General features: G+C 41.5%; 1 protein-coding gene across 4 annotated transcripts in view; it reads right to left on the bottom strand.

Annotated features, from left to right (window-relative positions):
• Positions 1 to 22,358, bottom strand: part of PPP2R5C (protein phosphatase 2 regulatory subunit B'gamma) — a 66,589-nt gene that overhangs the window by 39,759 nt on the left and 4,472 nt on the right. For 2 of the 4 annotated variants that reach the window (XM_072428499.1, XM_072428497.1), the window contains exon 3: positions 21,514 to 21,673. In XM_072428499.1, coding sequence (XP_072284600.1) covers positions 21,514 to 21,673 — 160 coding nt within the window. Of the gene's footprint in view, positions 1 to 3,950; positions 4,381 to 21,513; positions 21,674 to 22,358 lie in introns of those variants that run through there. The other 2 variants (XM_072428500.1, XM_072428498.1) reach the window with 2 other exon arrangements.

The following is a 22,358-nucleotide window of genomic DNA, read 5'->3' as shown; positions in this document are numbered from 1 at the left end:
GGACAATAAAATATTTGCCCCTGCAGATGGATTGCCACACCACTGCAATGGCTAAATTGTCCTTTTTGCTTAGAGTACCAGTAAAAATCAATGGTATTTAGCCTGTTCCTTGCTGCAGCAGGATTTTTTTTTCTTGTGCATAAGGTCACTCAAAGTCTCTTTTCCAAGAGACTCCGTCTGTGGGTTATGGGCTCTAACCAGCAGTTCTGCATTGTAACTGAGGACCCCATGAGCCTTTCCACAAGAGGGAGCTCTGGAGAAAAGAGGAAAGTGCTGGCTGCTGAGAGGGTAGAGGATGGGGTAAGTATAAATACCTTTTTCTAAAACCTTTGGCAAAACACTAAAAAAAAAAAAAAAAATTGCTATGGGGAACCCCACTGCAAGAGAATATTTGATATCTCATTAAAGGAAGCCTATGGATACCAGATGGTGGCCAACCATTCACACACCATCTGATGGATCGATGATGCATGATAAGATAAATGATAGATTCTTTTTATTTTTTTATGAGAGCCATTAAGAAAATGTTATACAACTATAAATGGCCCATTTGATCCTTAACTATCTAAAAAATTGGGAGCCACCAATGCTCTTAAAGTTAGGCTACATACACACGTGCAATAATTGTCTGAGGAAAAGGATCTTTCACAATCCATGATGCATAAACGAGCGCAGTACAGCGTCTTTCTCTATTATTATTAAACAGGATTCATAAAGCGCCAACATATTATGCAGCGCTGTACATTAAATAGGGATTGCAAATGACAGACTAATACAGACAGTGATACCGGAGGAGGAGAGGACCCTGCCCCGAAGAGCTTACGATCTAGTTCTCTATGAAGAGAGGAGGAGGAGAACGACAGAGCGGTATGCCACTTTGCTCTCTCTCCTTCACTTTCGTTATAATTGTTCGTCGTCCATGGATGCGCCAGGAGGGATGACGGAAAAACGGACAAGGAGCGCTGTACGCATGCCAGATTCTCGTCCAATATCAGCCCTGAGGCAAATATTGGACCAGAACCATCTGACGTGCGTAAGTAGCCTTAAATTCTTGGCTAAACAAATATATAATCTATATACAAAAGCCACTTATTTATTTTAGTATTGTTTCTGTATCTGTGAATAGGGTGATTAGTTTTGTCTGCAGGCAGCCGGTACACCAGAGTTTCTCAATCAGGGTTCCTCCAGTGATTGCTAGGGGTTCCTTCAGCAATAAGCAATTTGTGACTCTCAGCATAAGTGACCCCAATGATCTTTTTGTCTATCTGTAAGGGTGACATTCTTCCCAATGGCCAGCAATGTAAGAAGAATTCTTCCCAATGGCCACTATGCTAATATACGGTGATCTGTGGATATAGAAATTATAGAAGGGGTTCCCTAAAGACATTTTTTTTTCTAGGGTTCCCCCGTGGTATAAAAAAAAAGGTTGGGAAGGCTGCTGTAGATTGTGGACCTGTTGCAAAACTCTATGAGATGATTAGTCAACAGGGACTGACAATGCATGGGGATATAATTACAACGTAAATTATTTAAAGGATTACCTTACCTTTAGTAAGGGTGTCTTATGAAATCCCCCAACCTTCCTGATGCTAACACTTTCGTCCTCTCGGATCTACCTAAAATCAACTAATGCTAAATTCCCCGGTGGTCATGTGACACCCCAGTCCCAAACATTCTCTCTCCTGTTTACAAAGGAAGGCATCTTGGAATGTTTATGCCACTATTACCTGTCCAGCAGCAAGGTCCTCTCCGGACGTAGTAAGATTCTGCAGCCGTGATGTCTGCACAAGGGTACTGTTGGTGACCAATCGGCATAGGTAAAACTGCATTGCTGGACTTTTTTTCTTTTTAATTTTATTTCCCTCAATTCAGGCTGGTGATCTCAGAGGCAGGTGCAAAAACTCCTGAAGTGTCAACATTGCAGCTTCTGAAAACTACTGGCTGATGTGCTAACACACAAAACCCCCCCCAGCATATCCAGCCTGTAAATAGGCAGTAAGGTCCAAACTGACCATTCCTTGTATAAGACCGTCTGATGTGGTAACCCCAGTATGCTTTGTATGTCACTGACCTAAAAGTATAAATCTGGTATTTTGTCTGTGCCTGCTTGGTATGCCTGTTGTAGGTCATAAATAGTACTACAGCCAAAAAGGGTTTTGGCACATTAGGTTTTTGGCTTGCAATAAAGCCAACTTTTTTAGCATGGGGGAGGCACCTAAACTAACCTTCAGGTCTTCAGGGATCCCCTCCTATAGTTACAAAATCCACAGCTCACAATACATTAGCTTGGTGGTCAGTAGGAAGAATGCCACCCTTACAGATAGCCAAAAAGATCACTGGTGTCAGTAACATGTTAAGGGAAACGTGAGGCACAAACTGCTCATTGCTCAAGAAATTGCTCAAGAAATTTGTAGCAAACGCCATGCATATCCCTGGGACCCCAACTGGAGGAAACCCCTTTCACTTTTCTGGGACACTGGCTGGAGAAAGCCCCAGGCACTTTGCCGGGACCCCAGCCCGAGAAACCCCCATGTGCTCCGCCGGGACCACAGGTACAGGAATCCCCTTGTGCTTCCCCGGGACCTGGCTGCAGGATCCCCCTTTGCGCTTCCATGGGACGCCCGGATGAAGGAACCCCCTCCCCCCTGTGCGCTTGCCCCGGGACCCTGGCTTGGGAACCCGGCTGGAGGATCCCCCATTGCACTTCCGCAGCTGGAGAAACCCCCTTGTGCTTCTACGGGACCCCAGCTGGAGAAATCCCTTGCACTTCAACGGGACCCCCCGTAATGTTTTGAGTTAAACTGTATCCCAATCGAACAACAAACAATAATTATATTGCAGCTTACCAACTCTTCGACGCGGTGGCTGCATTTATTTTCTATGTCAAGCTATGTTTTCCATTAGGCAATCCTGCCAGTAACCCTTCCTGCCCTACAGTGCCAACACTTACAAAACCTGTACCTATGGTGACAGAGCGCTGTCACCTAAGACAAGGCTATACAACACCTCCTCTTCTCCAAACCATGGGGGTGGCAATCTGTAGCTCAAAGACAGAGCAAGGAACATTGCAACTGATAAGAGTACAACACAGGCAATGTTTACAGAAGGTTATCAGCTCAAGATTTTATTTTGCAGGATCAACAGGTTTTGTCAAACAGATGTAACCAAATCCTATAAATGGCATTTAAACAAAGAAAGAAAACTTAAAAAGATCTTTTAACATATAAAAAGGTTACAAAACCCTATGAAGCCTCTATTTTATTTTCCATCTTTCAGAGCAAAAACCTCCCAAAACAATGGTGTCTATTCACCAATATACCCAAACCACACAGTGAATCTATATAACACTATCAATATCAATGTGCACCATCTAAACCCATTTCTTGTAATACCAATGAATAACACCTACACATCAGGTATTTTCTATGGAAATCTATTCACAAAAAGGAAGGAAAATTATGCATCATGGATTAAAAAAAAAAAAATGTTCCGCCTATCGGGCACAGGAGAATAAGGAGCCCAAATATAGAAGCCGACGGGGATCATTTAAAAGGCAGCGTCCCGGGCAGTACCATGATTTATGTATTATTCGTGTGATTAGGGTTTCTGGTAGCGAATCAACAAATGGCAACGTAAAAGAAAAGAACTGAGCTATCCCATTGACTCTACAGGGCGATTTCACATCCTTTGACATAAGCAAAGAGCAAAGGAAAAAGAGAGAGAGAGGGGGATGGGAATAAGGCACAAGCAAGCCAGATCTTACACCATCAGACCACAGAAAAGTGTTATATATCCAATTGGTTTAAAGCCGTACACTTGGATTCTGCACTCCCCAAGCAGGAGATTAGAGGGTTAACCAGCTCAGTACTTCCTGCTACTCCCAGCCAGCTTTAGCAATGCATTCACAATTGCACAGGATGAAAAAAAAAAACAAAAAACAGTCAACTCACCGCGAATGTAGAGCAAAGCTGCAGGCTGGAAAGGGCCGTTGGAATTCGCTGCCTCCACCACCATTCTGTTTCCAGTTTGATTACATGACAGCATCAAAGAATTTCCAGCAGAAATAGTAATAATGTATAATAAAAAAAAGCAGCGTACTCCTTAAAGCAGGGATGGATCCTCCATTTTAGTTATAAAAAAAAAAGAAGGAAGCAGGCAGGTCTGCAAGCCGGAGGGAACTGGCTAGTTGGTGATGTCAGCAAACAAGAGGTCGCCGATTGGCTGAGCTGCACCGACTGAAAATGACACTAAAAACTACAAATAGAAAAGGTTTGCTGATTGGCTGTCACCATGCATTAAAGCTTCGGCTCTTATGGGGTTTATGCCGAAGCTCCATTCAAGTGTAACTTTTAATCCCCGACACTCAGGAAGTAGAGGTCAGATGTGTGACTGTCCTGCATGGCCAAGCCCTGGACAGGGGGAGAGGAAAGCAAACAGCAGCCTCAGGCTTTGTGTAAGAAGCAGAGCAGGGGATGGGCTAGCTGAAAGGAATGAGACAGCAAATGACCTAGCACAAGACAATGACCAGCAAAAGGAAACACGTCATGAGCAAATAAGGAGACACTATGGAAACAATCTGCAGCCAGGACATTGTATGTGCAACATTGTTGCAAACTTGGAAACAGAAAAATTGCAAGGAAAGTTTCCACACTAATAGGCAAACAGACACGTGTATAAAATGAGGTGACACTATGGGTAAAAGATCACTCTAAACATGGTAAAGATTGCAAAAATTCTAGTATAATAATAGTAATAATAATAATAATAATATAAACATTGCAAAATATAAAGATTTAGAAGAGCTCGGTCACAAGTTCGAATATCGTCCAAGACACTATCTGCATGGAGTTTGCAGGTTCTCTAATAATTCTAGTATAATAATAATATAAACATTGCAAAATATAAAGATTTAGAAGCGCTCGGTCGCAGGTTCGAATATCGTCCAGGACACTATCTGCATGGAGTTTGCAGGTTCTCCATTAATTCTAGTATTATAATAATATAAACATTGCAAAATATACAAATTTATGAAGTGCTCAGTCCCAGGTTTGAATCTTAGCCAGGACTATCTGCATGGAGTTTGCAGGTTCTCCCCGTGTTTGTGTGGGTTTCCTCCAAATACTCCGGTTTCCTCACACATTCCAAAAACATGCAGTTAGGTTAATTGGCTTCACCTCAAAATTGACCTTAGACTGCGATAAAGATATATGGCTATGGTAGGGACATTAGATTGTGAGCTCCTTTGAGGGATAGCTAGTGACATGACTATTTATATAGCGCCCATGCAATACGTGGGCGCTATATAAATAGTGTGTAATATTATTTGTAATGACGCTGAAAGAAAGCAAAAAGCTAATCAATTCTCCTGAAAGTTCTCACAGCAAATAAAAAAAAAAAAAAAAAAAAAGTAAAAAACTTTCTGCAGTGCATACAGCCATACCATCAGCGTGTTTCACAAAATTAAAAGGCGGTTCCATTTTTTTATTTTTATTATTATTATTAATATTATTAATAAAGAGGTTTTATTTAACGCCAACATATTACGCAGTGTTGTACATTAAATAGGGGTTGCAAATGAAGACAGTGACACAGGAGGAAGAGCTTACAATCTTGGAAAAGTTATTAGGTTTGTTGGGGCAATTCCCTGCACTTCTTAAAGTGGAAATAAAGTCTCACTTTTAACACGAGCGATTCTGAACGTGGTGATTGCAGAATGAGATGGGCGATGTCCCGGCTGCAATAAGTCATCCTATCCCAAATGTTTTTAAGCTTGTGTGGTCAAAAAGTGGGCAAGGCAACACATGACAAATTTGGTGCTCCCAGGTGTTGCCAGTCACCCATATAATTTTGTCAGCTTTGTACTGCCCCTCCTATACCTTGTTCTAACTTTTTAATGCCCCATTTTTTTCCATGGTCTTTGTATTACGCCTCAACTGTCCAGTTCCGCTGTGTTGTGAGCCAACTTTTCAGTAACCACCCAAACACAGCCGGGTGGTTACTAAAATGTGCCAGGTGGGGTGCCCAGTTAAAAAGGGTCTGGGGAGAACACTGAGCTCTGCTGCCATAAGAAGCTGCACTCGGCGTTCCCTGGCCCAATCTTTAATAGTAAGAAAAGGCTTCATCTGGGTTCCTGTGAGACCTGGGTCTTCTCTACATTGGGATCTATATGTGCCTACATGGGGTGTAAGGTGGTTGTCATTGCTCAGAAAGCTAGTGAACGAGCAAGCTTATAGCAAACATTGCCAAATTAAAGATTGTTAAAGCCAAAGTCAGCTTTTGTATTACTTCCAAAAAATTTATTTCCCCCACAAAAAGACAATGTTTCCTTCTTGTAACAATTTTATTAGCTGGCAATTCTGCCAGTAGAACCATTATTTTTCCTCCTTTCATAACAGGGCTTTACATGCAAACATTTAAATGGACAGATACAAATATGTCGTCATGCATTGTGTTTGACAACTGAATGCACTGGAACGTGTAGCAAGTTTTATTTTAAGCCATGAGTCGTGCTGCAATGCAATGACGTGTTTAGGATGTAATTAGGAATTATTATTAAAACAGTAATTATATAGCACCAACATATTACGCAGCACTGTACATTAAATAAGGGTTACAAATGTCAGATACAAATGATGACACAGAGGATAGGACACTGCCCAAAAGAGCTTACAATCTAAGAATAAATGACAACCCATGGGCACCAATACATGATGCACTAGTGGGAGCAAAATCACTTAATCAGCTATTTATGTTTGGGTACATTAAACCAAAAGTAGTTTAATGTGTTACAACTTTTCTTTCTAAAGTAGGCAAAGTCTTAGGCTACGAAAATGCCAGATGATTCTCATCCAAGAATCACTTCAGATATGGGACGAGAATCTGGCGTGTGTACAGCGCTCGTTCAACATTGTTTATGGAACCGTCTTGGTGGATCCAGGAACTAATGTAATACAAGTGAAGGGGAGAGAGCACAGTGGGGTGCCGCTGACTTGTTAACCCTCCGCCTCTCTCTCTATATGTACAGTGCTCATTCAGTCGTTTGCCGATGGAAACGATTGTGAAAGATCCTTTTCTAACGAAGCCAAAGGCTGCATACATGCGTGCAACTTTCATTGTTGGAAACAACCTTTCGTGATGCCAGTGACAGATGAACGAACAAGCGCTGTACACACAGCGCCCCCCCCCCCCCCCCCTTGACTTGTGGTCGTTACCTATCAGTCAGAACGGATCCATGAACAATGTCAGGCGACCGCTTTACACGTCACATTCTCCCCAGACACAAGCATGACCATTTGTATGGAGCGATCTGATGTGTGTACATCGCCTTAGGCCCGTAGAGATATCAGATTATTGCTGGTTTCAAGATTGTTCCAATGACATATGAACAAATGATTGCTGTACACACAATTCCCTACTGTTCAAAGGAGAGCAGAAGGGCCGGAAAAAGAGCGGCACCCTTCATAGGAGTGCACAGCGGTTACCCCCAAACGGTTGTTCATCAATACTAATACCACTTACTGCCGCCAGCTGCCAAGCGTGCAGATGCTGCTTCTATAACAACCAGCGCTGCGGTGCGAATGTTCAAACGGCTGGCAATTTACAGCAAGACCAAGGCAGGTTCTCTAAGGATGAAACAGATTGGTCAGGAATCTTTGTTGTTGCCTTTCTGCACTGAATTAACTCTTCACGCCAATATTAAAGCGTCAGGATAGTCACTGAGCTGTACTAGGCCACATTCCAAACAAGAAGAAAAAAAAAATGAACGTTAAGCCGTTTCATGTGACTATGGAATATCGCAGCTGCACTGATTGCACTGTGCAAAAGCACGGAAAAGGAGTCCAGGTTCCGGTACGGCTTCCTTAGCTTTCCAGATTCCGCCATCAATGAAAGTTTAACATTATGTCTTTATGGTAATTTCCCCAGAATTTTTTTTTGGACCTGGGCAGGAAAAGGCTGTAGGTAGCAGCCTCTGTATTGTGATCCAACTATACAAAGTATAAAACAGCTAGGTGGTCACTGAAAATTGCTGGGCGGTGCACCCGACTAAAAGGGGCCGGGGAGAAAACTGCTTTATATAGCTATGGATGAAGATATACATTTAATTACCAAAAACACTTTTACCAACAAAGCTTAATCAAAAAAGTGTGGTGAGAAAAAAATATTATAAATATTTGTTTTCAATCATTTATATTCAAATGCAAATCATTATCACCATATGCAAAACAAACAAGAGTCAAAATGCAGTTTCCGACCCAGAATTTTTTTAGGGTGGGTGTCAGTCTCTGTATTGTGACCCAACTTTTCAGTGACCATCCAAAAACACCCGGATGGTTGCTGAAAAGTGCCAGGTAGTGCCCTGGCTAAAAGGGGCCGGGGAGAACACTGGAACCTGTTATACATACAACAATTTATCACAACAGGGTTGGGTGGATGAGGAGAATGTTTGTAATAAACTGTAAATATTTTTGCAGGTAATACGACTGTAGCCACTTGTTGCCCTTTTAAACGGCTTTGGTTCCACAGATTACCAGCATAATGCTAATAAGGGAGTGCAGCAGCCTTGTGTGGCTCAGGTATTGTAAAAACAAATATTTCTGACATATGAACAAACAAGATAAGACGTCAAGATAAGCTAATGCATTAGAGGAAAAAAAACAGTCAGGAATTTGGTATGGCATGTAACCAAATTGCCTGTATTTGGTCATGTGATGTTGGTCAGCTGTAACTACGGACTAGCAGAAGCAGAATTATCTTGCAAAGTTCTCCAGTTCCAGCACTACGTTGGCACAGACCAAGTTTTGCAGGGTTGAAGTTCCAGCAACATTAGCACCTGAGCCAAGAGCAGCCAGGACTTTATTTCCCCCTCAATTTAACCGCCTGACCCCAGCACGATCAATGGAAGTGATCTGAACAGTCAAATTCCCCCTAAAAAATTTGTGTTTGTGTGGTAGCAGCAACTGAAGCAAATTTGCTTTCTATAAGGCCTATTGAGCAGAACGATCATCAATAATTCCAGGTTCTGCCCAACTGCTATGGGTATTACAAATGTCATGTTATTGTGACATGTAAATAAATTAGTTACTTTACACGACGGGGTAAAACACCTTTGTGTGATGCACCATCTCCACTGCCAATCTACTTACTCGGAGACAGTTGCAGAGACAGTTAGTGATTTCCCCAATGTATTTTATTGCAGAAAAGGACAGGTGATATCGATCTGCAAACAACAGATACTAACCCGCCTGATTGCCAGCTTCTGGGTAAATGCACAGCTCACCGTATCATGCCAGGAATTTGCAGCGTCTCCCGGACGGGCTCAAACGAACTCATCCTGTTACCTCATCCGAGCCCAGTCAATCATGTTGGCCAAAGATCAGAACCAGGAGGAAAAGATGGCGGAGCCGTGACGGAACAGGAACAGGTTGCCGTCTTTAAAAAATTTTGATAAGGCGGGTAAGGTTATTTTATTGCAGGATGAACCTAGCCTGTAATGAACCTGTTCTGCAATAAAAGGCCTGGCTGGTCGCAATTTATTTTAAGAGTTTTGCTTAAAAAATCGATCCTGCTAGTATCAAGCTCCTAGTACTGGGATGACTAAACTCACTGTACTGTATCTTTTTAGCTGCACTACAGAATGCCTCCCTGTGCTACTGAAATTAGAAGTAGGGGGGGTTGTTCTGTAGTAGAATTCACAAATAGTAATGCAATGTTCTCCCTTAGCTAGGTGCACCACCTGGCAATTTTTCAGTGACCACCCGGCTGTTTTTGGTTGGGTCACAATACAGGGGGCACCACGCACTTCTTCCAACCCAGCTTAAAAAGTTTCTAAGGAGAACACTGGTAATACATTTCAATGATCACCCTTTATCAGACTTTTAAACCTGCACCCTAAGTGACACTTTAGTACGTGCTACCCAAAACCCCACTTTATTGTGATCAGCGCTGATAAAGGGAGACGAGCAAGTACCTATTGTTTGCACTGTTATATTTATAAAAGCCGTTCGCGCCTAACTGGAATCCGTGTTACACGTTCTCTGCCCGGGCCGAAAAAGCTGGTTTTCTCGTCTAAGAAAATACTGGTTGCTGTGAACAGAATTTTATTTTATTTTCCTAATCCTAAAAATGTCCGCACATCATAAACCTATTTTCAGCCAAACAGAGTTTGTGTTTTTTTATTGTAAGCGGTGTTTAAATCTCTTGGCTCTGACCCCTCTCTAGGTTCCTTTCTTCTGGGACAATGGAAATAAACCTTGTAATGTTTCCGCTCTTGCTGCATCCACTTCCGTCAATTGAGCAGCAAGGTTAACTTAGGATTTGGAGCAGCCAGCACCTGTGTATTTGATCTTCTTATATTTTTAAACAGGATTTATATAACGCCAACATATTACGCAGCGCTGTACATTATAAACCCAAGAAAACGTGGACTACACTACAGACCGGGAATGCGCTGCCTTTTGGAAATTGTTTGCGTTATAAATTTAGTACATGATCCGTATGAAGGTAAACTTTGTTATTGCAGCTTTTAGTTTAGTTTTAGAGTACAGGAAAAAAAACTTTTATGGAGTTGTATAAAGAAAGGTTTCTGGCATCCAACAGCTGTTGTCTGCACCTTTATGAAAATCAAAATGCACGCCGCTGGACAAGCCAAATGACAAGTTCCTACAAACAGAACAGCTGCAGGTTAATGCAAACATCTACAAAAATATTCATTTAAAATAGAGAACAAGTATTGCAGCAGATTTTTAGTAGCTGCAATATTTTATTTACCTTATAGATTTTTTCTTTTAGTCCCAAATTCTCTGAGCTGCCCAGGGGCCGGGATAATGTAACTCCAGAGAGCATGTACACAAGTTATGGCACCAGCGGCCAAACAATGGCTGCTGGTGACAGCGGGAAAACACATTTTGGCTGGAAGATGACCAGGAGATGATTGAAGGGTAATGCAACAAATTAGAGGACAGATCGGCTATTAATGCAGAAGTGGGAGAAAAATCACCATATTGGGATGCTGAGCATACTTGAGAACTTTATAACATATGCTTTATGGACTCACGGCGGTATTTATTGAAATTAACGTAAATCCTAAGAAATAGTATGCTACGGCTTTGCTACCTCCTAGCTCCTTTCATACCTGAGGTATTGGCCACTCTCGGATGAATAGTAAACGGCACCATATGTGCATGAGGTTGCGGCAAACATGGTTCTTCAAAAGTCAACCCTATGGTCGTTGGGGATATGGGGTAAAGCGGCCTTCTGAAAAAGTACTACGTTGCATTACAGCCCCATGTGCAAAATGTTTCCAACCACCCCGAAAACACTCAAATGAAAGCTTTTAAGGACCACAACTGAAGTGGGAATAAGGTTCTTGGCATTAGGCAATGCTTTATTGAAGAATGGACAAGTGACATCCCTTCTGCAATAAGAATTCTGACCTGACTGATCACGGTCTTATCTGTGAAATTCTGCAGACCTGCGCATGTGCAGCTCAGCGTTGGTTATGTCATCCCGGCTCAGCCTGATCAAGATGGCCTAAAATTGGAAAGTAGAGAGGAAAAAAGATAGCAGCTCCCGTGACAGAACCAGGACAGGCGATAATACTCTAGGTTTTTTCTACTTCAAGCCTGCAGCAGAACACTAAAGTGCAGTGTTCTCCCTGGCCCCTTTTAGCTGGGCGCACCACCCGGCACTTTCCAGTAACCTGCTGGATGTTTTTGGGTGGTTACTGAAAATTGAGCTTTGAAATTAGCTCTTAAAATCCTATTGCAAATGCTAAAAACAGAGGCAGCTGTAAAACTTCTTTCTGAAAAATGCTTGATAAGATACGATCTATGCATTATGCAGCTTTTGAATTGAGCAGTCAGCCATCAAGGCCCCCAGTGGTGATTTTCCCCAATAGGTTTGTGCATTATTAAACAAGATTTATATAGTGCCCACCTATTACGCAGCGCTGTACATTAAATAGGGGTTGCAAATGACAGACAGATACAGACAGTGACACAGGAGGAGGAGAGGGCCCTGCCCTGAAGAGCTTACAATCTAGGAGATGCAAGGCAAAGTGGCTGTAAAGCCTACCACTTGAATACTTTCTACTGGCCTCTTCAGCAATTCCTCATCCCCCCCCCCCCCCATTACAGCTACCACCAAGTAAACCAGAGTTGGAGCATTTGCTATCATTTGACAGTGCTTGGGCCTTGCAAATGTCTGCTAGGCCTAACTTTGCATCATGGAAGGTCATCACATGATCCTCATACCGATGGCACGAGGTTTTTGTAACAGTGGTTGTTACAGAAGAAACAAGGGGAGTGCAAGAGATGGTAAGCATAGTCATCTGGACGTGGGCTTTAAACAGATATTGTTGCAAAATTGACAGGGTCTCTTTAAATTTTTTTGCTCTTGGTAACATTTATTTATTTAGAACATTCACAGCAGTTTGCAGCTTTCAATTAAAAACTTTCCAGCTGTGCATCCCTGTAGATGAGAAGCTCCTCCAAGGCTGGGGGGAAGGAGATTATAAGATAGCAGCAACTCCTAGATTCTGTGCTATCAACATGTCAGTTCTCCATCATGCCAAGCTGAAAATCATTAACAAAAAAAGCAAATTAAACAAAAATCAGTGACCTTTATAAGAACTTTCCTGACTCGCTTTGTTCAACCTCCCTCACAGGGGAATAGTTTCTAATTTATTTAACGCAGGCCTGTGGGAGCTCACAGACCAGTAACTAGGAGAAAACATTTACAAATACATGCACAAGCAAACCTGAATCTGAATCCTATTTGTATTGCCATCACTTAACCCCTTTTTTCTTACTTGAATCTAATGCTAGACAGAAAATCCTAAACACGGTCACAGTGCATGGTCTTCAATGTTTCTCAATTTTGGAAAAACTGAAATGCAAATATGGGCACCATAAAAAAAAAGCTCCCTGCGTTATAACACAAGAGTTACATTTTCTTGTTCCCCCATATTATTAAATCAATGTGTTTGCTGCCACCTGGTGGGCAGTCACTTTAGTTTTTCTCTCCTGGTTTCACTAAAGACAGGAAGTGAAGATTCAATTAGCAAAATCCATTTCCCTAATCAGGTTTACATTATATCAATCATTGGTTGTATCTGCTTCCTGGGTTAGATGCTGCTTTCACAGCTCTATTCCTTCACAGTACAGACCATGCTAACCTCAAATTCTATTGTAGAAAAGCTTCTTGCCAATTGCAAACCCTGATCACCGCAATGGAATATCTGCAGATTGCAGACCCAACAGCAATGCTTTCTAAATAATTAAATCAAAGAAATGGTATGATATCCATACTGTACTGAGAGCATTGGAGGAGCAAACAGGTGTAAATGGTGTTAGTGAAGATAGAAGTGATTTGCAATTTGTGCTGCATGGGTAAATATAAAGGGTGATTTGTGGAGTACAGGTAGTCCCCTAGTTAAAAACATCCGACATACGGACGACTCCTAGATATGAACGGGACTTCCCTGCTTGCTTCTGTGCCAGACTAAGGCTTGATAAGACTGAGCTCTTCTGCAAGCTCCTGTAACTCTTTAATGGCCAAGACAATTTCTGCAGTTGTTTCTTGTTGCATATCAAAGCACAGCTTGCTGCAGAAAGTAATGAAATGTCTAGGCTCCATAAAGATTTTTTTCTTTTTTTGCTTTGTTTGTGATTAACTCACAGTGAGGATTTCATACAGTAACTGACACCACGCTGCCTAATAATATGTTGAGACAAGCATTTGTACTAATTGCATTTATTAAAATAATGTACCTGTTCTGACTTACATAAAAATTCAACTTAAGAACAAACCTAAAGTCCCTATCTCGTATGTAACCCGAGGACTACCTGTATTTCACAGTCACCAATTTCACCAAACCTATTGTATATGAAACCCCAATAATGAACTTTTGCCCTTTATAACTTTTGATTTGTTAAAGAAGATCTAAAGTTCCAATTTAAAGATTTGCAAACAGACAGGGCTTTATTGCAGACTGGACAGAAGATGAGTCTTCTGCAATAGGAATTCTTATCTGCCTCATGGCTCTTTATCTGACAAATTCACTGAGCTAGGATACGGCACGTCTTTGCTTCCCCTGCCGTTTCCAGGACCGAATGAGCTCCCATGTGCCTGCGCGGAAGTTACATCATTCTAGCCAATCAAAAAGGCCAAAAATCAAAAGAAGGAAGATGGCAGCACTCGCAATAGAATGGGGAGCAGCAATTAAATAAAGAGAATATTTTCACTTCAAATATACCATTGGAAGCATCTTATATCTGATCATTAAACACAAAGTTGCCAATTGAATATGACATTCATAACCTCTTAGATTGTAAGCTCTTTGGGGCAGGGCCCTTTCCTTCTCCTATGTCACTGTCTGTATCTGTCATTTGCAATGCCTACTTAATGTATAGCGCTGCGTAATATGTTGGCACTATATAACTCCTGTTTAATAATAAAAATATTAGCTGTCCTGTGCTATCTTTATGAGTCTAGTTAAGACACTGGAAAGGATTCAGTAGTTTAGCAACTGAGGACTGGGCAGGGCCGAGACCACTCAGTCCAGAGAAATACTGCATGTTGTCTGCCCATGATAAGACTTAGGAGCGGAGTGCATTTCTGGCACATGAAGAGGCTTTAAATGACCTTTCTGGCTATCTGTAAGGCTGGGTACACACACAAAATGATTCTCATCTGATAATTTCCTCAGGGCTCGGACGAGAATCTGGCGTGTGTACAGTGCTCGTCATCCGAATGACCATCCTGGCTGATCTATGGATGAGGAAGGATCGTAATTAAAGTGAAGGGAAGAGAACGCAGCTGGGTGCGGCTCCATCGTTCACCCCCTCCCCTCTCAATAGAGCAGAACGGTACTGCATGTACAGCGCTCGTTCATGCATCGTGCAGTCTTTTGTCGTTGGAAATAATCGTGAAAGATCCTTTCCAATTATTGCACGTGTGTACCCAAGCCTAAGGGTGATATTCTTCCCAATAGCCAGCAATGTAGGAGGAATTCTTCCCATTGACCACCATACTAATGTACTGTGGATATAGTAATTATAGAATTATTCCTAAAACCTGAAAGGTATTTCAAGGGGCTCCCCCATGGTAAAAAGGTTGGTTTAAAAAGGATAAAACTTGGACAAGTGTGCATGGAGTGAAGACATATACTCTAAATTTGCACTGACACCTTAATGGAGAGTCACTCCCTGTCAGTTTATATATACATGTCTAAAGCAAGTACTTCTCTTATGGTGAAGACAACATTTAGGGAGTGGCAGATCACATACAGACCAAGCCCATCAAAAGGCTAATCTATGCAAAACATCTTTATAATCCTAAAACCGCAGTCCTCTGCATCCCACAAGCATGCAGCTATTAGAGGCCACTATGCATTATTTTATTAGAGACATGCAGCTATTAAAGCAGATCTAAACTCAATGTTTTTACTTTAAATAGAAGGGTAGACAACCCTTTTATATAAAGTAAAAATTTGACAGAATTGGAGCGCAGAGCCTCCCGGGATACCTATGTCACACATCCTAGGAAGCTCTGGCTGCTCCTTCTGCGCATGTCCACTAGGAACCGTTTTTTTAATGGGAGAAAAAAAATGCCAGTGAGTTTGGCACTTTTTTCCCCGCTTTTTACATCACCTGTGCAGTGCGAGATCGAGTGACGTATGAACAAGATGGCGGCGCCCGGTGCTTCTCTGCGCCAGGTCCAAGAAGAATACCAGGACGACGTGGAACCCAAATGAAGAAACCTCCTGATGCATCGACGGAGCTGCTGGAAAAAAAGGTTAATGTGATTTATTTTTAGTTTAGTTCCACTTTAAGGGGGCCACATTGCATTGTGGATTTTGAATGGGTGTACCTACAATAAACCTGACACTGAAAAAGTATTCAGTGACTTGTGGCTGCAGGCAGTGTGGAGCAATGAATCCTCAAAGTAAAAGCAATGAAGTCATTTAGAATGTTTTCTCACCAGCTTAGCACTACAGCTCACTGGCTCCTACTCCTAGGGAACCTGCCAATCCGTCTCTACTGGGAGGGGAGGCTCAGCTGCTGAAAGGGCAACTAGAATTATTGTAAGCGTTTCAGCTGCACGATTTGAGGATTAATTGCTCGCTCCACAGCGCCTGGAGCTACAGGTCAGAGACAGTTTGCTTTATAGCTTACTTACTGCCCAATATGCAAATACCTAAATAGCCTCAGGTTCACCGTGAAACTTATGCACCTTGCACGCTCAACATATCAATATCGGCCTTCAGCTTCTAAGTCTGATCTGGCTTTCCTTTCCTCTCCTCTCCCCACTACGTATGCGTCTGTTGGACAGAAATGCAAAGAATATTAAACTGCTGAACATATGCGTCTTTGTGGGCGGTCATGACATATTTTTGAGCAGAGAATTACAGAGTGCATAGCAAGTGAACCAGGCTTAGGGGGACCTTCGGGAATGAGGGGTATATGCAGCCCCCTGAAGTGCTAGCTTTCAAATTACAAGAAAACTGCAATATATCAGTTATATCAAGTTATGAAAATGGCAATATATCAGTCAGCTGATCATTTACCATCATTAAGAAGCATCAGATGACATTTGAATTGTCAGTTAATATTTGCTGAATTTATTCAATGAGGTTGGTTTCACGTTGAACATTTGCAGCGTGTTACCGCAATGCTTACCTGCCCCGCACATTCGCCGTACCTAGGACGGGCGGCAAATGAGGATTCTATGCTAAGTTCTATGCTAAGTTCTCATTTGCATTCGTCTTCTGCTCCCGTCCCAGATTCATGCTATAAATAACAGGAGTCTGCAGGGCGAAGTGCCGGCAACACTGAATGTGCCTAGATTAACCTTCTGGTTATAAATATGCCCCAGGGTGAGGACTCGAACCTTTGAGACTTCACAATGCAAACCTGCAATGACCTGCAATGATTTCCTCTCTAATACCTTCTAATTCTGGATTTAAGAAGATGCCTCTGCGGGTTTTCAGGGATACCTTCCAGGTACAGAGACATGAGCAGCCAGGCCCCTGCAGGAAGGAGAAGGCGTCTGATAAGCAGCAAATTTCGGCAGTACAACCTGCAAATCTCTGTGTTGCTTTGAAATAGGTAGATATTTCCATCAGGATCTGTACTAAAGAATAAGAACATTAGCAGGTGCAATTCCTCTTAATAACTAAGCCCAAAAGCAAAATCGGTAATATACAGTAAATCTCGATGATCCTGTCGGAAATGCAGAGTCATTGGTCACTTCCTGTGAGCTGCTCTGGAAGCATAACAATCCTGTCTCTACTAATCCCCTCATCCCCCATATACTTCTGTGCATGCGCAGTGAGATCGTTAAGTTTTTTCCCCAACCTACATCACCCGATCTGGTGCCTGCGCAGTCCGAGATCGGGTGACTTAGGCAGAGGAACACGGAAGAAGAGAGGAGAATATGGCGGCGCCTGGTGCTACCTCTGCGTCGGGCCCAAAACGGATACAGGGACAACGCAGGACCTGATGGAAGAAACCTCCCGATGGATAGACTGATCTGCGGGATTGAAGGTAAGCGCGTTTTCTTTGTTTTAGTGTAGTTTTGGGCTTACTTGCACTTTTAATATACCCATAGAGTGGGGTACCCCAAAGTTAGCATGGGGTAAAGGTATGTTTGGATGGAGAGAGAATAAGTACAAATATTTGACTAGAACCCAGTACACACAGGAAATTCTCATTGCTTGAAACGATCACAACAAAGAGCGATAGATGAAAGAATGAGTGCTGTATACACAGCCCCTGTTACTTTCTAAAGAGAGAGGATGAGGATGTGCAAGTGGCACCCAATTGTGCTCTCCTCCCTTGACTTATATAGCCATTGTTCCTCATCGGTTGTCCAAGAACCATTTTTATGGATCCATGAACGACAATAGGCCACCACTGTGCACATCGGATTCTCATCGGAGACAAGCTAACCATTTGTATCAGGTGAGAATCCTCTTACGTGTACATAGCCTTAGCATTCACTCCCCTAGAAGCTGGCTTTTTCCTTTTCTGTCTAACTCCAATTTGCAGGTGGATCCTTATCCTGTATAGTACAGGACTGCTGCTCCTGCATTGTATGCGATGATGTCAGAGAGATGCCACTGGCCTGGTAGCAAAGTGAAACAGCTTGAACTTGTTGCACAGAGAATGACGCCTGCAAGATTGGGGAATACCGCAGTATTTTTATTCAACGCAGAGGGGACCCTGACGCATGTAATTAAACAAGCTGTTCAGGGTTTGGTTTTAGCATTCATTGCTGAAATGGAATATACATTATGGGAACATGCAAATATAATGCAACAAATTTTAAAACAATAAAACAGAATTTCCCATCTACAGCACCTATTTTTCCATGACATACATAAAATACAAGCTTATGATGGTCTCCGACAATGTAAAATACAATGACCCCATTACCTAAAGACAATATAATCTGGGTTGCTTTGGCCTAGGTCACATGAGGACCTTGTGGGATGCTTCAAAGGAAGTAACAGATACATTTGTGCTCCAATGTATTGCGGTTGGCTCATGCTAGCACACAAACGTAATTTACGAGAAGTATTTATTTTGCTGAGGGTTCCACTTTAAGAGAGAATATAAATGGCAATATAAAAAGGTCCACCTGGAGTGGTGGTGACCCCCAACGAGCCACAGAAACAGCAACGCGACAAAATAAGCCAAGAGATATTCTTTATCCAGAAAACAACAATGGTAAGAGGACTGATATGGTTTCCTGGATTAGTTCTGCTCGTCATACCAAAAATAACAGAGGACGCAACATTTATATTCCAAGATTAAAATAGAAAAACACTACTAAAACCGGCTCAAAGTGTGCAAGACAACCAGCAGAAATTAGCTTCAGAGGATCTATACTGCAAAATCAGGCCAATCGTTTGTATGTAAATTATTTGGGGTTAGTAGCTTCAATTACACCGGAAAGCATGCATATAACTGCAGAAAAAGCTATGCGGCAATTAGCTGAACACCTGAGCTGCAAACTTATTCTGTGTCAGTGATTCTGAAAGGTAATAAAGGCAGAGAATCAGAACAGCCGGGTAAGTAAATATATTTTTTTAAACCAGGTCAGCAATGGCAGCTTACATAACCTCCTATTTAAGGCTTGGTTCACACAAGCAAAGGGTTGCAATGAGGTTACTGCTTCCTAACTGCAGGTAACCATGGTCTCCGGACGGACCGTTCAGAATGAACGGGCACGGTGGCAAACCCTAGAAAGAGGAGGCTGGGAATCCCAAAAGGCTGTGGGCTGCTTCTTCTGCACATGCCGGAGAGCAGACATGCGTCATCCAGGAGCTTTCCTGTAATGTAAAAAAAAAAAAAGAAAACTGTATGCACAATGAGATCTGCACTTTTTTTTACATTTGGAGGAAGACACGTCACCTGATCTCACATCTGCACAGTGCAAGTTCGGGTGCATGGGTCAGACCACATCTGGATAATGCAGTCCAGTTTTGTGCACCAGTTTACAAAAAGGACATTGTGGGATTGGAGTGAGTGCAGAAAGGGCAACTAAACTAATAAAAGGAATGGAGGAGCTCAGCTATGAGGAGAGATTAGCTGAACTGAATCTATTCTCCCTCGAGAAGAGACGTATAAGGGGGGATATGATCACCCTGTATAAATTTATAAATGGTCCATATAGAGAACTCTCTTCCCCATTATTCACTGTGAGATCATTACAAAGAACAAGGGGGCGCTCTTTGCGTCTGGAGGAAAAGTAGTTTAAGCTCAGGATAAGGAAGGGATTCTTCACTGTAAGGTCTGTGAAAATGTGGAATCGGCTCCCTTAGGAAGTAGTTTCAGCAAGTTCCATAGATTGCTATAAGAAAAAGCTGGATGATTTCTAAAAGCACAGAATATAACTGGGGATTAAAGTTTTAAAGTAAAGTTAACAGACTGCTGATCCAGGGAACATCCGATTGCCTCATAGTATTAGTAAGGAATTATTTTCCCCTGTTGGAGCAAATTGTACCAGGGTTTTTTTTTTGCCTTCCTCTGGATCAACTATGTCCATCTGGTTTTATATCTGGGATATGTTTATTTCCCTAGTGGTTGAACCTGAGTGGACTTTTGGTCTTTTTTCAACCTGACCTACTATGTAACTATTTTGGGCAGGGTCCTCTACTTTACTTTTAAATATTTCTTTATTGGCAGCAATAAAATACAGATACATGCAAAACCAAAATCAGTGGCATATTAGTACAAGCATATTCTGACACTCCACCATTTTCCACTTTTCCATACAGAAGATTATAATCAACGAGATCGATAAACTGTAACCAATACCCAAACATAACAAATGGGTAAAACACATGGAACAACTAATAAAGAACCAGACACGCCACCACTAACACATCTTTCAAAGAATTCAAAGAATAGTATACAATACTAAAAGATTGAATATCCATAACCATCCATCTTTGGGCTCCCAACATATGGCTAACTCTGCCAGATTAAATTTAACCTAAAACTTCTAGTTTCATACCAAACCATATGACGGAAAAAAATCAATGTCGTTAGGTTGAGTGGGTGACAAAGTATATTGTAAATACTGCATCCAAGTGTCAAAGAATTTTTGTGTATGGGTGTCACGATGTTGGGTGGCCTCTGTTTTATCTATTACCATCATAGTTTTGAAGTATCGTAAGAGCTGAGAGGTAGTGGGAGGGAGGGGTTCAATCCATTGTTTAAGCGTGCACTTTTTAGCAGCTAAGAGGCAGAGATGCTCAAATTTAGAGATTGGTGTTCGTATTTGTGTCCGGGTAAGAGATGACAGCCTAGAAGCATCATAGAAAAGTGCAAAATGGGGATTTACTGGTCTAGCATGCCCTGTAACCAAGTGCAAAAAATCAAAAACTTTTTCCAAAAAACAAGAAATAACAGGGCATCTCTCCTTTTCTTGTGTCAGTGTCTGTATCTGTCTGTCATTTGCAACCTCTATTTAATTGTACAGCTCTGCATAATATGTTGGCACTTTATAAATACTTTTAATAATAATAATAATAATAATATAAAAGAAAAGAGAAGCCGAGACAGCGCTGAACTTGCTGTACTCGGTTTGTGGATGAATTGAGGGTTTGTTTTTTTTTTTTTTTAATTTGTGAAAGTTCTGCTTTAAGTTTAAAATATAATCATAAACACATTTGCTTTTGTTGGAAAACTGGTATCCATGAATATTTTTGTAAAAGAAAGGAAAAATTCACTGCTTAACAGCTGCAAGGGGAAAAAAAAAGTCTTATGGTTATCAGCTGGCTTCATTTGAGGAGATTCGATCCGGATGAACTTATGAAGCAAACCTTCTTAAAGATTCTCTACTTTGGCCTTTTTAGCCCTGCAAGAATATAAACCTCACTTTACACACGTCGTCAAGAGAAACAGTTTCCACGTTTATTTGTATGCCATCTATATTCAGTCATCTGTATGGAGATGCCCTTTAAAACACATGAATAATTTAAAAACAACAATGCTCATCTACCTTTGAGAGCCGGCAGCTTCTGCAGTTCCCGGTTATTGCTCACGTTAAATCTGGAGGAACTCTGTCGTTTCTCTTTCTTTACCACAGTCTGTGGAGTAGGTACCTTAATTTTCGATACCTGAGCTGGTGGGGGAGTGCTGTTTGACTTCTTGTTGGACACCTGTAGAAAAATAAAAAAGCGGGTATAATTCACTAGGGAAAGGATGGAAATCGAAGTATAAGCAATCTGCTATAGGATTCTGCAGCCAGCTTTATTTTCTAGACTGTAGGAACTTGGAAGCACCAAGAAACGGATAAAAGCAGCCATGGTAAGTTCTGAGTTACACCGGCTACCTCACCTGTAAGCCTTGTCCACTGTGTAATCTGCATGTGAAACTAAGGGGGAAATTTTTACATACCATATGCTTCCTCTTCTGTAGCAAAGTTAGTTAAAAAAGTTTAACATTTTCTTTTAGATGTACCTTCTGGCTATAAGACTAGTCAGAGAACACTAATGGGCTTAATATCTGTATTTCCATGCAAAAGGCGTTACATTTTTTTTTTTGCATAGAAATTTATTTTACATTGTAGGCCTATAATTCTTAGGGCTTAACTCACCCAAATATGTCCAATGTTTTCTGATAAACTTTAAATGAAAAACACAAAAATCTGTTAAAGAAAATAGTGAAACATATAATCTAACTGTACAGAAGCATATAAATATATATAAAAAATATAAAATGATATAAACGTTTCTTTGTATTGGACTCAATACAGCTTTTTTGTATTGAATCCAATACAAAATTATTTGAATTTCCCGCCGCTCCTCCTGCCCGCACCAACATCACCAGGAAACCCCAGAGATC

The sequence above is a fragment of the Pyxicephalus adspersus genome, chromosome 12 (genome assembly GCF_032062135.1).
Source record: "Pyxicephalus adspersus chromosome 12, UCB_Pads_2.0, whole genome shotgun sequence".
NCBI lineage: Eukaryota > Metazoa > Chordata > Amphibia > Anura > Pyxicephalidae > Pyxicephalus > Pyxicephalus adspersus.
The sequence above is the reverse complement of the archived record's forward strand: the minus strand, read 5'-3'. Positions and strand labels throughout refer to the sequence as shown.